At 45.1% G+C, this 17,132-nt stretch overlaps 1 protein-coding gene across 2 annotated transcripts; it reads right to left on the reverse strand.

Moving 5' to 3' along the window:
* Positions 1 to 845: 845 nt before the first annotated feature.
* On the reverse strand, positions 846 to 17,088 carry Bhmt2 (betaine--homocysteine S-methyltransferase 2). Of its 2 annotated transcripts, none has more exons than XM_028760167.1 (8): positions 17,031 to 17,088; positions 13,375 to 13,507; positions 11,477 to 11,568; positions 9,226 to 9,417; positions 6,954 to 7,101; positions 6,405 to 6,587; positions 5,581 to 5,809; positions 846 to 1,872 (listed from the first exon to the last, which is right to left on the reverse strand). In XM_028760167.1, exons 1-8 carry the CDS (start codon positions 17,061 to 17,063, stop codon positions 1,791 to 1,793), a joined length of 1,092 nt encoding a protein of 363 aa, XP_028616000.1. In that variant the 5' UTR covers positions 17,064 to 17,088; the 3' UTR covers positions 846 to 1,790. The 2 variants fall into 2 exon arrangements, with proteins under 2 accessions (XP_028616000.1, XP_028615999.1); XM_028760166.1 differs by lacking the exon at positions 17,031 to 17,088 and adding an exon at positions 15,873 to 16,021.
* Positions 17,089 to 17,132: the final 44 nt, after the last annotated feature.

A 17,132-nucleotide genomic window follows, 5' to 3' on the forward strand; every position in this document is an offset into this window, starting at 1 on the left:
CCATACCATCTTTATGAGGACGTTCTATTCTTCCTTTCATTTCACAGAATAGAATATTGACAGAAAAGTGACTGTCATACAGATGGTATGGCAAACGATACTTCTAAAGCTGTTTGGTTTAGAGACAAGAAAGTCTAGGAAGCCTAACAGCTATCTTTTTTTAAAAAGAATTATTGAGAAAAAAAGGTTTTTCTTTTTTATTATTTATGTGTATGAACCTGAGTGAGTCTTTGTGCACCATGTGTGTGTAAGAGCCTAAAGAGGCACGAAGAGAGTGTAAGATCCCCTGGAACTGGATTAACAGGCAGTCATGAGCCACCTCAAGGGTGCTGGGAATTGAACCAAGGTCCTCTGCCAAAATAGAGCACGATTTTAACCAAAGTCACCTCTCTGGGCCCACTGAGGGCTATCTTTGAGTAGAAAGAGTCACTGAGTGGAAAGGACAGTAGCTTGCTGTATGAATTTTCCAAGTCTAATGTTTGGACCAAGTGAAGATGTAGTGAGCAGACTTCTGGTTACTATGGAGTCACTCTCTAAGAATGAGATGTGTCTTTAAAAGAAGCAGGTGATCTTTAGAGGTGACAAGATAGATGCTGGGACGCTCTGGAGAATGAGTCCCTGCTGCAGAGTCTTGCAAACATCGTCAGGCATCCTATCTGTAGCTTAGATTGGTCACCTCCAGGACTCCAAGGACTTGATGTGGTTATGGACAATTCACTCTCTAACTGCATCAGCTGGTATCCTGTCGGGTGGCATCGATCAACAAATCCCAGGTCGTTAGCATTATAGAAACAATGACATCAGGACTGAAGGATTGATTCAGTCTCAAGGAAGGTGATACAAAAGAACTTAAACTCCACATTTTATACTCTAGGAAGTACTCGAAGAGGGGAATTTGAAGGAGTTTGACACAATGACATGATAAACATAAAAGCTAAGACATGACAAGCAGCACACATTTGTTATCATTGTTTCAAAGAAATCAATGAAATTTAAGCCACTCAAATTCTAGAAAAGGAAAATGATTTGTAATCTTGCTAATTGTTATACACTGCTACACTGTAGCGGAAAAACAGAAAAGTGGGGCAGTGTGCAAAACAAACATGAATGTAGAAAGTGCTAGAACAAGGTGAACTTGATCTCTGACTTCTGAAAAGGTCTTCCAAGGTTCATGTGTTTTACTTTAATCAGCAAGTGTTTCCCTGAGCATTGGTGGCTATGCTTGGCATAAGCTAAACAGAGAGGACTGTAAGAAGCATGTTACACGGTCAGTAGTTGATCAGCTAGCTATGCGTGATTATAAAGATGCACTTACAAATGCCAGGACGTTAAAGCAAAACACTCATCATTGAAAGCAAAACATCATGATTATTCAGTAACCCTGCCATCACTTACAACTTTGGTATCTCTCCTTCTGAGACTGCTTGTAGCTCAAGCATCAGCTTAGACACCAGAATTATTCACCAAGGTTGCTACTTGCTGACTTCTGATTATTTGAGAGTGTCAAATCCACCCTGAGAGCCAACTCTGGCCATGCCTGATGACCTTCAAATGGAAGCCCCGTGACATTAATAGGCACAGAGTAAGTGTGGGGTGGGGTGGGGTGGGGTGAGGTCTAGGTGTCTCAGCATGTCCACTGCAGCTGATGAGGATGCTCCGGAGGGCAGCTCGTCGATGCTCAGCAGCCGGAAGAACAGGACAGGCTGGGGACAGCAGCGAGGAAGGTTCCAGATGGGGCTTGAGGCTGTTTCCTCCTGTTCTGTCACTTCAGAGTTCTCTCTCATTGCTTCTTACACATCCGGCTTTGATAAGGAAGGGCAGAAAGGTCTTCCTGAGGCTGGCAGCAGATTCTCCCAGTATTCCCGTCTAGCCCTGGGTTTGGAAAATATGCACAATTAAGTTAAAAATCCAAACTCATCATTTTACAAATTGTGTGTGTGTGTGTCTGTGTGTGTCTGTGTCTGTGTTAAGAAGAGGAAGGAGGGAAGGAAGGAAGGGAGGGAAGGAGGGAGAGAAGGAGGGAGGGAAGAAAGGAGGAAGGGAGAAATATCAGACTAAGGTAGAACTTTTATTTCAACATGCAGCCAGAAGAATTCTGTATGTTTCTGCCAGTAGCTTTTTCACAATTGCGCATGTGGCATGTATGTGTACATATGTTGATGAGCATATGTGTGTGTGTGTGTATGTGTGTGTGTTGCATACTCAAGAGGCCAGCTGTCGCCGGGCAGTGGTGGAGCACGTCTTTAATCCCAGCACTTGGGAGGCAGAGGCAAGAGGATTTCTGAGTTCAAGAGTTCGAGGCTAGCCTGGTCTACAGAGTGAGTTCCAGGACAGCCAGGGCTACACAGAGAAACCCTGTCTCGAAAAAAAACAAAAAACAAAAAGCAAACAAACAAACAAAAAAGAGGCCAGCTGTCTTTCTCAGCTGTTTTGTACCTTAGTTTTTGAAACAAGGTCTTTGTAAAATGCTCATGAATTTAGCTAATTTAGCTGGCTAGTGGTGCTGGTCTCCCCAGCACCAAGATCAAGATTTCAGATGTATGCCACTGTGCTTGGTCTTTTATCTGGGTTCTGGGGATTTGAACTCAGACCCTAACTACTTTCATAGCCAACCAGTTACTGACTGAACCATCTCCCTAGGCCTATTTCTGTTGGAGTGATGTTTTTGAACACTGTGTGAAGATGTGTCTCTGTCCTTCCCTGCCTACCTAAAGCACCTTCTAATTGGTTAAAATAAAAGCTTACGGCATATAGCAAAAGGCAGGAGAGAGAGTAAGGGGACATCAGCCAAGAGAGGAACTCTGGAAAAGATTCAGAGATGGAAGACTGGCCAGCAAAACAAAGCTGGACTTATGAAACTGAGGAGAGGTAAGCAGCCACATGGCAGAACTTAAATTACTATAAAGCGGATAATATGAGTTACAAGCTAGCTGGGAACAAGCTTAGCTTAAGACTTAGGCATAAATAAATCAATTTAGTCTCCAGGACATTATTCAGGGCAAGGGCAGGCAGGGAAAAGCCCAAATGGTTACATGTTTCAATGCTTTTATCCTCTTATTGGTCTCTAGGCTTCAGGCCACCTTTCAGAAACAATGTATTGCACTTATAGGAGTTAATCTTCTTCTTCTTCTTCTTCTTCTTCTTCTTCTTCTTCTTCTTCTTCTTCTTCTTCTTCTTCTTCTTCCCCTTCCCCTTCCCCTTCCCCTTCCCCTTCCCCTTCCCCTTCCCCTTCTTGTTATATTTCATCCTGAAATATCCAACAAGTCTTACCAAGTCTATTCAGAATTTTAGCGAATCAAGCAGTTGTGGAGGCAGTTTTAAACTTAATGAGACAAGGAATAATTCTTCCAAAAAGTAACCAAGAACAGAGCACAAATGACTTTTTTTTTTCTTAAGACAAAGGAAAAATGAGTCCAGGGTTCCTGGGCACGGACTTTGCTGTTACATATATTCTTACAGCGTCCCTCACTTTACTTAGGAAACTTATGAGAAACGTTGATACTTTTTTATGATGTAATCCCAGAAGTCGTGGTTTATAATGGTCTCTGTGAATTGCAACTTCCTACAGACATTAGTTGCTTTGGGAGTTCAGGGTGTAGAGGATACTTGGTCTGTTGACTAATGTTTTAATTTTGCTGGCTCATTACTTTTCAGGATGCACAGGTGACGGCAACTAAAATAAGCAATTTTTGTTTACTTAAACTTGTAATCATCTCCAGAACATCCTTCTTTTGTCTTTGGGTTACATTTGCATTTAGCACACTTTTATGAATCTTGCCTGTGAAAAACATCTTCTCTAACAGACACCTGCAGAAAGGTTTGCCAATGATTTCTTCAAATCTCACCAAGGTGGACAAGGAAGATAAGTTTACTACATAACCTCACTTCCTTGTGATTATAGAATAGGACATAGTTGTTAAATGTTAATGAATGTTAATGGTATAACTTGAAGAGGCTGAAGAATGAGGCCAGGGGGATCACCTAGTCAGAAACTGCTTGCCATACAAGCTTGAGGACCTGAGTTCAAGCCTCGGCTCCCACATAAACCAAGTGTGACAGTGTGTGCTGTAATCCCAGCACTAGGGAGGCAGAGACAGGCAGAGCTCACTGGCTGACAGCATATCTAATTGGTAAAGTACAGGTGCTGTGAGAAACCGTGTCTCAGAAAGGACAATACCTGGGGTTGTTCTATGATTCCACAAGCACCAGAGTATTCTTACACATACGCACACACAAACACACACATACACACTCATACACACATATACACACATACACACACATACACACACATATACACACTCATATACATACACACACATACACACATGCATACACACACATACACACACACAGAGACACACACTTTCACACATGGTGGGGAGATTGTGCCCAAAAAGTAGAAGAGAAAAACATATGATATATATGTATAAAATATATATAACATATAAGTAATTATATATATATATATATATGAAAGAAGCTAGAAGAAAGGGACTTAAATATGTTTACCACAAAGAAATGATAATTATTGGAGGAGACAGAATTCCATGTTGGTTTATCCTGACTTGAACATTTTCCAATGTGTGTGTGTGTGTAGAAACATCATGGAGCATCCATAAATATGTATAATTTTTTGTACTATTAAAATTGTATCTTGAAACCAATCAATATGACCACAAGAGTTGGGTCTTTTGTGCGTGCATGTGTATGTGTGTGTGTGTGTGTGTGTGTGTGTGTATGTGTGTGTATGTGTGATAATTAAGTCACAAGGGTAGGGCTCTAGTGAATGGGATTAGAACCCTTATCAAAGAGGCTCCAGAGAGCCTGCCTTGACCCTACTATTATGAAAGTCCCCAGCAGAAAGTCACTGTCTTTGAGAAAGTGGGACCTTCATCGAATACTGCATCTACCAGCAGCTTGATTGTGGACTTTAGAACTCTATGAGAAACAATTTTTTGAGGTTGCTTGTTTGTTTTGAGATAAAGTCTCGACGAGCAGTGGTGGCACACGCCTTTAAACACAGCACTTGGGAGGCAGAGGCAGGTGGATTTCTGAGTTCGAGGCCAGCCTGGTCTACAGAGTGAGTTCCAGGACAGCCCGAGCTACACAGAGAAACCCTGTCTCGAAAAAACAAACAAACAAACAAACAAACAAAACAAAACAAACAAACAAAAAAAGAGGTAGAGTCTCATCTGGAGCTTGCTATGTAAGACCAGGCTGGGCTTGAGCTCTCTGAGAATCTGCATGCCTTTGTCTCAGGAGAGCTTTGATTAAAGGTACGGGTTACCAGTCGCCACTCCTGGTTCTAAATGTATGTAGTTTATAAGACACCCAGTTGATGGTCTTTTGTTAGCGTAGTCTGACAAGACCAGGCCTCCCCTGGGGATGGGCAGGCAGCTTGCTTGCTTTCCTTCTGTTTCACCTTGTCCCTGCTTGAGTTCTCACGCCTTGTACACGAATGTGTTTGCAGCAGTACATAGAATGTGTTTGCAGCAGTATATACATAGAATGTGTTTGCAGCAGTACATAGAACGGGGCTAGTGAGGAGTTAAGAGTGCAACTAAAAAGCAGCCCTACCTTGCTCTGATCCAGGGTTTGGTGTGCATGTCCAAACCACTTCCCCAGCTGCCATGTTTTTCTGAAGCTGGTGGCAAAAATCCTCTTTCTGGGGCCAGCTCCTCTGCAATCGCCCTGATGTGGTAGGGCTCAAATCCGCAGCAGCCACCGATATACCTGACCCCCAGGTTGTCGGCCTCTCTGGCATATTTTTGGATATCCCATCTGGTCGCAACCCTGGGCTCCAGACCTGCAATACAATGATTTTGATGTTTCTGTTACCACCTCTGTTGTGGTTTAATGTGAAGTGTCCCCCATGGGCTCATGTGTTTGGAAACAATGTCCCCAGCTATGTAATATTGGGAAATGTTGTGAAATCTTCAGAGGTAGAGCCTTGCTGGAGGAAGTGGGCCACCGCAGGGAACCCCACTTCGGTTCCCATTCAGTTTCCTGGCTGCGGGCGTAATGTGACCAGCAAGACTCCTGTGGCGGCCACTGTGATGGTCTGAATCCCCTCCAACTCTGAGCCACAATAGATCCTTCCTCCCTAAAGTTGCGTCTGGTCAGGTATTTGGTGAAAACAACAGAAGAGTGACCAGTGTAGCCCCATTTCACAAATGGCAGGTTCTTGACTAGTTGGACTTTTCCTCCATCTCACCCCCACACATCCATCCCAGTTTTTTTTTAAACTAATATAAATGCTAGAAAGATTATGCATCCTTTAGGTAGCTTCTGTTTGGCTAACACTGAAAGTTCTTTTTTTTTAACATGGCCTTATGTTATAAAATTGTATCAACTTAATCAGAATAAAAAATGTAAGGGACTTTATACAAACCCCAACTTACCAAAGGGATATTCTGGGAGGTCCACAAACCCTCCCTTGCCACAGTCCGGTGTGTGGAACCCCAAGCACTGGACCATAAGGTGAGCCTGAAGGCCGGCATCCCTGAGGCCCTCCTTCATAAGCTTCATGGTCTGCAAGCTGGTCCATGGCCCAAATCGGCAGTTGACCCCAATGATGTGTGCCCCTGGGCAAGGCAATAAAGAACCAGTACAACTTACAGTGCGTTCCTTTGCTTGGTCATTCTTTTTGTAACAGTTAGAAGCCAAGCTGGTTGAGGTGCATGCCTGTGATTGCAGCCTCAGAGAGCAGGGCGGTCACACACTCAACACTGGCCTGTGTAGGCTTACAATGATTAGAAATGATTTAATTTCATTTCAACTCAATTAATCATCAGTCAATCAATCAATCAATCTTTGAAGCCAGCTTAGAGATTAGGATTTATAGACAAGACTTTTTCTCTTGTTCTTTTATTTCTCTGACAATATTAAGTGAATTTTCTGCATGTCCCAAGCAGCTTCTGCACCGCCCGTCTGGACACTGGACACTTTACCTGCACGAGCCAGCTTCACCGCACACTCTCCAGGTGTCACGTCGTGCATGTCCCCCTCTGGGCCGATGCACATGGTCGCAGCCACTGGTGCCCCCACCTCTCTCAAGACTTCCACAGCCCACACCGCTTCTTCAACATGCTCAAAATACTAAGAGACAGCACTTTTAAAATTGGCCTCAGTTAAAGTAGACTCCTGAGTGTCAGATCCCAAATGCTGCAAAGCTGTTATAAAAATGATCAAATATACAGTGTGTGTATATACAGCATTGGGAGAGGTGCGTCTCCAACAGACTATGCAAACAACGGCTTACTGCATAAACATCTGAATTCCTTTAATCAGAATATCTGAAGTTTTATGTGGGGGTCAGTATTTGGTGACATTATAACTGTTAGTAAAACAAAAATCATACCATTTTAGAGGTTGTCTTTAAAAGATAATTATATATTTAAAACAAAAAATTTGAAGGAACAAACGCTTTCGTCAGCAGAAACCCAATGTGTTATCCCTTGCACCACAGAACCTACAAGCAAACATCGTATGTATTGATTCGGGGATCATCTAAACTGGGGTTAGCTCTGAAAGCATATTTTATCATGTATTATACTTTACAGTGTTTGTACATCATTTCTGATTAGGATTCCTAAGCGATCCCTAAAATACAAAGGGAAAAGTGGAAAGATGTTCCCAGAAGGTATGACTATGGAGCGTAAGATGGAGTCACTGATGATATCCTTGCTGGTGGTGGCTACTGTGGTTTGTCTGGGGAACCCATGTCAGCTGTGGTGGTGCTTCCCAAGAGTCTCCTTCAGTGCCACCATTAAAAGGATGACCTAAAGTAATTAGACAAAGGCCAGCAGCAACCTTCCTCTATCTTCACTTTTCTGTTTGTTTTTGTTTTTCTAGACAAGGTTTCTTTGTATAATCCTTGGCTGTCCTGGAACTTTCTCTATGGACCAGGCTGGCTTTGAACTCTGGATCTGCTTGCCTCTACCTTCCCAGTGCTGGTTTTAAAGGTGTGTGTCACCACACCAGATTTCTTTCTTTGCTCTTGAAAGAAATTCTACTGACTCCCATTGAGGAATGAAAAAGATAATCAGGTCAGGCTCTGGAAACAGTGTCACTATGCTCCCACCCAACTGAAGAATGCAGTTCTAGGAACGAACACAGTTTCCCAGAATCTATAGCGAGGCCCAGACAGCCCTGGGCCTTAATCTGGTTTGTACTAGCACACAGAGTGATGGAGAAATGGTAGCTGGACAGCTATTTTTTTGTTCCAAGACCTGAGTTGACGGCTTGATACCAGGCAGGAACAACTGCACTGGGAAATCAGGACGAGAAGGGAAAGAGTCCCTCACGTCCAGTCAGAGACCAGTTGTTATGGCTTAGATGTGGGATGTCCTCCAAGAAGTTCATGTTGTGAAGGCTTGGAACTCAGCTGGTGGAGCCAATACTGAAAAGGGATTGGACCACAAGGGCTGTGACTTCACCGATGCTTTTAGATAAGTTTGGATTCATAATTTGACAGCATCTTTGGGCAGTAGTAGGAGGTAGGTCTTACGGGAGGAAGCAGGTACTGGAGGTATCCCTTTGAAGGCCATCTTGCCTCTGGCTCCTCCCTTCTGCTTCCTTCTTTTCCTGGTTGGCCAGTCTGAACTCTGCCACACCCTCCTCCATCTCCGGCTGCCTGACTACGGACCACGTGACCTAGAGCCAGCTGGCCGCGGACTGCACCTTCCCAACCATGAGCCCAAGTGATTCTTTTCCTCTCTTAAGCTTTCTTTTGTCTCAGGTACACATCTCAGCAACAACAATAACATCAAAAGCCTGACTTAATATATCAGTCCTTTTCTTTAAATTGCCATTTATATGTGGTAGGCCGAGGAGTAGCAGAGAAACATCTAGAAAGGTCGGTTGGAAAAGGGTTACTTGGTGGCAGAGTATGCCTAGTGAGCCCAGCGAACCTGCTAGACCTCGCTCACCAAGGCTCTCCACCCCTCCCCATGCTTTCCAGCCTGGCTTCTGTGGGAAAGGGTATATCCTAAGCCTCTTTCCTCATTTTTCTCACCTTACTGTCCCCCTTACTTAACCTCAGAAAGCAAACCCCACAGAGAGGCATCGTCCCACGGCCCATCCCTTGCCTCTCAGAGAGCCCACCATGCAAATGGCAGAGCGTTGCCTGGGCTGTGGTGTGTTGACCTAAACCACTGACCATCCACACAGGAAATGAGGGCATAGGACAGCCCGGTCCAGTTCCTCTAAGACCAGTCTTACCTCTGCAATCAAGAAATCCACATTTTTCCTGGCAAAAACTTCTAGCTGTAGTCGAAAAATGTTTTTAATTCTGCTTTCATCCTTGTGGTACTTGTACAGTGATGTCTGGCAGATACCTCCTGCCACCAAAGCATCCCCTCCACCGGCTGCCTCCTGGGCCAGGTCACAGGCAGCTGCATTCACGGCTTCCCACTGAGAGCAAGAGCAGAAACGTGAGCCCCCGCCTCCCCCCCACCCCGTGTTATAAATGTAAAAAGAACAAGTCACAAAGGGATCAAATCAAGCCCACAAACTGCCATTCAAGAATTGAGCATAGCCTCCTCTGTTACCAGTGACTCTTTGGTGTGTGAGTGGTGTGTGTGTGTGTGTGTGTGTGTGTGTGTGTGTGTGTAACATGTACTTGTGGAGGCCAGGAGTCAACAGCAGGTGTTTTCTACAGTAGCACTCTGTGTTATTTTTTTTGAGACAAGTCTCTCACTAAGTCTGGATCTTAGGGATTTAGCGAGCTTGACTGGCCAAAGAGCTCCATGGATCTGTCTGCCTCCGTCCACCCCTAACCCTGATGACGGGGTTACAGAGAGGTGTGCGCCAATGCACGTGGCTTTTACATGGGTTCTGGGGATCCAGACTCAGTCTTTGTGCTTATACAGCAAGTCCTTTATTGACTGAGCCATCTCACAGCCTCAGCAGTGACTTCATATTCTCATTATTGCTATTATCCACACTGGAATTTTAGACTAATTATGAGGTATAGTGGCTCTCTTCTTCCTCCTCTTCTTCCTCCTCCTCCTCTTCTTCTGATATGGTGTGGTGTATGGGCATTTTGCCTTCTCTTATGTCTGTGTACTTCATATGTACCTGGTGCCTCTGGAAGCCCAAAGAGGGCATTGGATCCCCAGGAATTGGTGTTAACAGATGCCATGAGGGTAGAGGGAGTTGAATCCGGGTCTTTTGGAAGAGCACCAAGTGCTCTTAACTGTTGAGCCATGCTTCATTCCCACTATACTTGATTTTTATAACTTTATTTGTTCCCCGCTCTTACAGGTCATGAGCCTCTTCAGAAGAGTTGTCTAAGCCTTTATATCATCCTTCTACTTAGCACAGAGAACACCATAGTGATAATCCTTGGATAACCACTTAGTGGTCCCCATGGCTCCCATTTAGTGTGAACCAATATGTGGGTTTCCTCAATGAACACGAGCATCCATACGTCACTCATCATTAACAGTTGGCTTCACAAATGTTTCCCCACCCTTCGTCCCATCTGCTCTCCTGACAGGTCTGAACACAGCACTGCTTATTATCTTTTGCCAATGTGCCATGCAGGGATAGTCTTGCATGAAGTCACACAGGCAGGAGACAGCAAAGTTGGATATCAGGCTTGGTTTTTGTCATGTGTAAGTCAGTGCTAAGTTCCCAAGGACCTTCCTTTCTCCAGAAAAACAAGGGGGGGGGGGAAGAACAATACAGAATGAAAAGGTGAAAAATGATCTAGTCAAATGTTCTTTCTCTTCAAAACACCTCTGAAGGGCTTCATCACCCTTCCAACAGCCCGTTCTCTCTGGTCTTGTCCTCTTCCACCTAAACTGACAATATTCTGTTACACACATGTGTCTGTGGAACGGTGAATTCACAGGGGTTAGATTTGACCTGGTAACAAGTGCAGTAACACAAGATTGTAACTGGTCTTTCAGCTCTCTTGTGGGTTATTCCACCCTTTCAAAACCTCCAACACAAGATAGGAGAGAATAAAAGATAGAGGGGAAAGAGGGTGATATTATCATCAGACTACTTCCTGCTGATTAGGGGTGTCGAGTTCCTTGGGCAAGTTTGATCTTCACTGTCAGGATATCTAATTTCTTCTTGTTTCTTCTTTGTATATGAGTACTTAACAAACCACAACCAATATCAACCAACCACAGATCCAAACACCACTACAGCATCCTTACCTTTCAGGGCCCTAGCATTTAAATACCCTCTCAAAAGGTTCCCAGAATTCCAAGTCACAATCACAGACTAGCTGCAGCTGGCAAAATCACGCTCCTGTTAGAGCACGAGTCAAATCATAGTCAGCTGCTGTGGACAGTCTGAAGCAGCCCCATATAATCCCACACCTGGTGTTAAAATGAAAACACATTCCCATAATATTTCTATGTTTTTTAAAGACTCCAAATTCTCACTCCAGGAGGCCACCTCCCAGGGACCAGCAGGCTCCGCCCCTCGTAGCTGCTCCCTACCCACGCCCAGTTACCTTGCTCTCCATATTGTCTTCAGTGGCAGAAAAGGTGAAGGTCTGCAAGACATCAGCTCCCGCTCTCAAGAATTCTGTGTGAAGCTGACGAACTGCCAAGTAGTTGAAATTTCCATTACAAAATCAAATTCCAGAAGCAGATATTCTCAGTAGCAGCTCCCACCCTCCTTCTCTTCTCTCCCTACCAGACCGTATTTCAAGCCTAGAAATTATAAAGCAACAGACAGGCTAATGTCATGCTGTGACAGTACAACACACACTGTGGAGCAGTCCACAGGATCCTGCTCACCCACTTCAAGTAGGTTCCACACAGAGATTGAGACCTGGCTGGCTCCCTGTTCCCTCACCCCTTGTCAAGAGTTTATTGACACAGCAATGTGTGAAGCAGGCTGCTGGCCTATTATCACCAATCTGGGAAGAGTGAAGAAGCTCACACAGAGGGTGGCAGGCCTGTGCATGATACCCACAACAGGCTGATTCAAGAGTATGAGAGAGTCATGTGGTAAGCAGCCCTGGCTACCCCTAGTCTCTTGGTCACCCTTCTGGAGTTGGGAATGTAGCTCAATTGGTTAGAAAGCTTCCTTAGATGCACAATGCCCTAGGTTTGATCCTCACATCCTGCAAAGCAGGGAGGCAGAGGTCATCCTTAGCTACATAGCTACTTGAGGCCAGCCTAGGATGTATGAGGCCTTGTCTAAAACAACAAAAAAAAAAAAGAAAGAAAGAAAGGAAGGAAGGAAGAGGGAGAGAGAGAGAGAGAGAGAGAGAGAGAGAGAGAGAGAGAGAGAGAAGAAAAGAAAGTCCCTTTTTACTACCTTTCTTCCTGACTATCACCCTCTCCTGGCTAATTCCTCATTTTCAGTTTAGCTGAAAGATCTTCCAAACATAAGAACAAAGTGAACAATTCCTACGAGGCACTGGAGAAGTTCAGCTACTCTGTTCTCCACCAACATCGAGCATCTGAACAAACTGGGGGAACTGCAGTAATGGCCACAGAGCTCTAAAGATATGTGGGTAGCTCATGGGGGTAAGCCGCCTATCCTCACAACTGGCCCACAGCCCTGTGGCAGGCAAAGGAACAGGTTCCAATGAGGTCAAGGGGCTTGTCTAAGGTCACACAGCTGGACTGGGGAAGAAGCAGGCAAGGACCCAGCTTTGCATTACATGTGTCCATGTGAAAGACATCAGGTAAGACTCAAAACCTGTATTTCCGCTGTGTGTCCTAATCTCCTACCATGTTCTTTGGCTTCATTTCCCCCACTCTAGAAAACTCAACAAAGCCAGGTGGAGTTGAAGTACCAATGGGATGCCGCCAACCAATTGCAGTAGTTTCTACTTCTGACTCTTGTGTTTTCATTTTTCTCCAAGTCAGGAGGATGAAGGGGAGGGTTGATCTTTTCTTCACAGTCTGGTCCCCACAGCCTGGCTGTCTGAATCATTGAGCTGGTGATGGCCATCGGCCATTATCACCATGGCCGTGATTGTCATCTGCCTTGCATATCCTTCAGCAGGTGATTTTTGAAAAAAAGCCATTGGTGATTTTTGATAACTTAAGGAAACTCTTAAAATAGCTACAAGGGAAATATTCAAGGAATGAAAGTTGAATTGTATATTTTAAACAATGCTTGTTCAAGAAGATATGAGTGAGAAGACAGAGAGAGAGAGACAGAGAAACAGAGAGAGACAGAGAGATAAAGAAACAGAGACAGAGGAAGAAACAGAGAGATAATTTCCCTTGTGTTTCAGTCCACACAACTGCTGTGGCCTTCACCTTTTGGCAGTTTTGTAGGGAAAACAGTCATTACAAATGCTTGCTGTTATCCTTTGATTTCTCTGCACAGTGTTTAAGCTAACTATTACTTGTATACACACTCCTTGTTGTTGTTTTAGGCACTTACCTGCACTTGGATGCTCTACCACTGCTTCTGGAGTCCAAAGCCCCGCCTTCACGAAGCCTCTCTTTTCCAGAGTGAGGAGAAAGCTGCCATCCCCAACCACAACCTCCCCGTTGTCCAGACGCTCCAAGATACCCTGGGGAAGAGAACAGAGACTCATCAGGCTCTGTCTACACCCCACCTTTTCTTTTAACGTTATTTCTAATTTTAGAAATGGTGGCTTTGTTGTTCTGCTGCAATTATGTCTAAGTGTTTCAGAAGACATTACAGCATGGCTCCTGGACAATGAAATACCTGCCTCAGGCAGCCAAGGAGCTATGGGGACCTTTTTTTCTCAGCTAACACTTTCTGGGTCAAACTCTACTGAAGATGTTGATTAATCTGACAGTCACGTTCGTTTTTCATGTCCTCTCTTCTGTGACAACGTATTAGGGTTTAGGGGTACAACTTAAACCCCCAAACACACAAGCTCCCTGGCTGCTGCACCTGACCCTGTCATACCATTGGCCAATGAGTCCAGTGGAAGCCATCTTGTTTCTCTTTTCCCTTCTGACTGGAATACCATTATGACAGCTGGGTATAGAGCTATCTTGTAGCTATGGCACCCTTAGCTGCACTTGATGTCAGGTGGAGCCGACTGGTACTCTAGACACTCTAGAGTAGCCATGGCAGTCACAAGTGGATCACCTTTATACCAGTTTGAGAATCAGATTTAAAAGTGCACACACACAGTCCTTGAGGGGAAATCGGTTACTCTAGTGTTCTAGCTTCGGTCCCTTCTTACACCCAATCCTACAGCTTATGTCTATAAAGTATTTCATGGATCCCTCACCCCTATTGTCACAGCCTCTGATTACTGAATGATCTTAAGGCACCTCAGATCTGTTACGGCCTTTCCCTGGGCCCTGACAACGTCAGCGTTTTCATCCACATGTCCACCCGTGCAACAGTGTCTGTCTCACTCTGATGGTCGAGTGTGTAGGGGCAGGTGATGTATCTTATTTGTCTATATCCCTTGCACCTCTGTTAGCATCTAATGAAGGAGAGATCCTTAATGAAATGTGTAGAGGTACCAAATAGTTCTGAAAACATCAGACACATCGCAAGTGATAGGACCTGTGTTCTGAGAAGCAAAACCAAACTATCTTTGATAAAAAATTAGCAAGCTTAAAAAAAAAGAAAGAAAAGAGAAAAGAAAAGGGAAAAGAGGACCATAATGCAGAGTTTGAGGGTGTCTTTGTGAGACAGAATAGGTCAGACATTTTCATTTATTATCTGAAGTTTATCCAATATTTTCTTTAAAGATTTATGTTAAATTTTATTTTTATACATGGGTGTTTGTGGACATGTGCGTGCAGTGACTTACAAGGCCAGAGGGCAGTAGATCTCTGCAAACTGATTACAGAGGGTGGTGAGCCACTGACCATAGGGGCTGGAACTGAACTCGTGTCCTCTGGAAGAGCAGTGAGGCTCTTAACTGCTGAACCACCTTCCTAGCACCTTGCCCAACATTTAAAATTGTCTGTTTTTCTTCATTGTTATCAAAATAACTAGATTGTGGATATCCGAACCCAGAGCAGCCTGTAGCCCATCATTCTTGTTGGCCCCAGCACCTCACTAAATCTAATGACAGCTTCAGGGGTCAGGGACATGAAGAGTCAAGTGCAGAGGTGGTGAATTCGTCTGTGGCAGTCCTCTCTTCTCATCCATTTCCAGTTTTGGCAGTATACCTGTTGAGCCGAGAGTGCCTGGGGTTCCTTACCCCTCTCTTCTGACTATATCAGCCTGCACACCTCTGGATTTACCATCTGCTCTCAGGGTGAGGCTGTGGATCCTCAAAGGAGGCCATTTGCCCATGGCAGGTGGTGGACACAGAGTCAACCTGCTGAAAACAACCGCCATCTGCGTGGCTTCACTGGCAGGGCAACTTCTATGGTTTGAGGACTGGGGTGGAGGCATCAGTTGTCCAGTTGCACAATAGCAGTCAAAGTCACTGGCGACCTGTGCTTGTCAGCTGAGGAGAGAAAGGACCCTGCTTCTCTTCCAGGTATACACTAACAGGAGCCAACATGTGATAATTGTGCTGTTTCAGGAGCAGAGTCCCCAGAGAATTAGGGACAGAATGCTTTCAAAACGTTTTTTTGTTTGTTTGACTTTTTTTTCTTTGCTTGTTTGAGACAAGGTCTCACTAAGTAGCCCTGGGTAGCCTGATGTAAACCAGGTTAGCCCTAAACTCAGAGATCTATCTGCCTCGGCTGCCTGAGTGCTGGGATTAAAGGCGTGTATCATTGCACCAGCCCCATAAAAAGTGACTAGCCAGGAGTGGTGGCACAGCAGTGGTCCCAGCACTTGGGAGGAAGATGCAGGTGGATCTCTGTGAGTTTGAGTCTCGACTGATATATAGGGAGTTTCAGGCCATGCAGAGCTACAGAGGGAGACCCTGTCTGAAAATTTAAAACCGCTTGTAAAAATTAAAATTAAAAAGTGAGTTGTGGGCTTACTAGAGGATGAGTTGAGTGAAGGTGTGTAGGCTGCCAAACACAGCTGAGGTAAATCCCAATAGACTTTAATCCCTGGGTCCCATTAGGTAGGAGGAGCGAACCAATGTCTGCAGACTGTCCCCTGCAGGCACATCGTAGTACGTACATGCCTGTACATATACACAATAAATAAATGCACACACAAACATAATGAAACTAATTCTACAAAGTGAATTATAAAACAATGAACGTACAGAATCTGAGGTGAAGGAAGCAGCTGTGTTCTTCACGTTAATAAGTCTTCTTACTAATCTCATTTCCTACGTCTTAGCTTTTCGTCATTAGAGAGCATCTCTTAGGACCCTGACTGGTCCTCCGCTGGTGTGTCAGTACGTACTGCTGCACGGTTAGTGCGGATCTGAGATTCTCAGTCCTCTCTCACGTAGAGCTGTTAATGGATGACTAACACCTTAGCAAGCGATTGATCCTGAACGTTGCTAAGAGCACTACCTGTAGGTCACCTCTGTTCCCAGTTTCTTAGCATTTGGAAAGCAGAGGAACATGCCCCAGAACTCTGAATTATGTGTCCAGGTGGGATGTTGGGGGTGAGACTGGTCCTGGGAGGCCCCTCTTCCAAGTTCACACCTTTCTGGTTGTTTGACTGTCCCTTGCTGCCACAAGAAGTCCTCAGTGCTGTGGGAGGCTGTCATGGGGGAAGGGCCAGATGTGTGTGTGTGACTGCTGAAGGCAACAAAGTGGACCCCCATACCCACCCCTGCGAACCACTCCGGACAAGTGTGAAGCACTTACAAACCTGAGGGAAACTGACAGGAACACCTGCAGGTGAACCCCCAGGGGGTGCTGCCTGTGCTCCCTTAAGCAAGAAAAAGGAGGGTCCCCTGAATCCAAGAGCTTGACCTCAGATCCCTCTTCTGTGAACACTGACTCTCCCGGCCTCAGTTTCCTCACCCATTAACTGGGAATACCAGCAAATGCAGAAATTCTGAGCTGGGGAAGGGCTCCAGGAATGCTAATCCACCCGTGATCCGGTAAACTGAAGCTTTGGGCGGCCGGCCCCCTTCTTAAACTAAGTTAAACCTTAGGGTTTGTCAAGTAGGTGAAGCGAGCGAGATTCGAACTCAGCAAAGAAAGGAGGAAGGCGGCTTGACCGACACTCACCTTCTTGGCTCGTGGGACTCCAGCTGGTGCCATGTCGCCGCCACTGTGCAGGCGCGGTCCCGGTGGCACCGGTCCCAGAGGCGCCGCGATGCTGGAGCCCGC

The sequence above is a fragment of the Grammomys surdaster genome, unplaced genomic scaffold (genome assembly GCF_004785775.1).
Source record: "Grammomys surdaster isolate TR1022 unplaced genomic scaffold, NIH_TR_1.0 126391, whole genome shotgun sequence".
NCBI lineage: Eukaryota > Metazoa > Chordata > Mammalia > Rodentia > Muridae > Grammomys > Grammomys surdaster.

Bases quoted from the DNA above. Each gene is read 5' to 3' on its own strand.
- Bhmt2 (XM_028760166.1), bottom strand. From the start codon at position 16,019: ATGTACGTACTACGATGTGCCTGCAGGGGACAGTCTGCAGACATTGGT. The intron at 7,102-9,225 runs GTAAGACTGGTC...GCTGTCTCTTAG, and splicing joins TGGATTTCTTGATTGCAGAG to TATTTTGAGCATGTTGAAGA. The intron at 5,810-6,404 runs GTAAGTTGGGGT...ATTGTATTGCAG, and splicing joins CCTCCCAGAATATCCCTTTG to GTCTGGAGCCCAGGGTTGCG.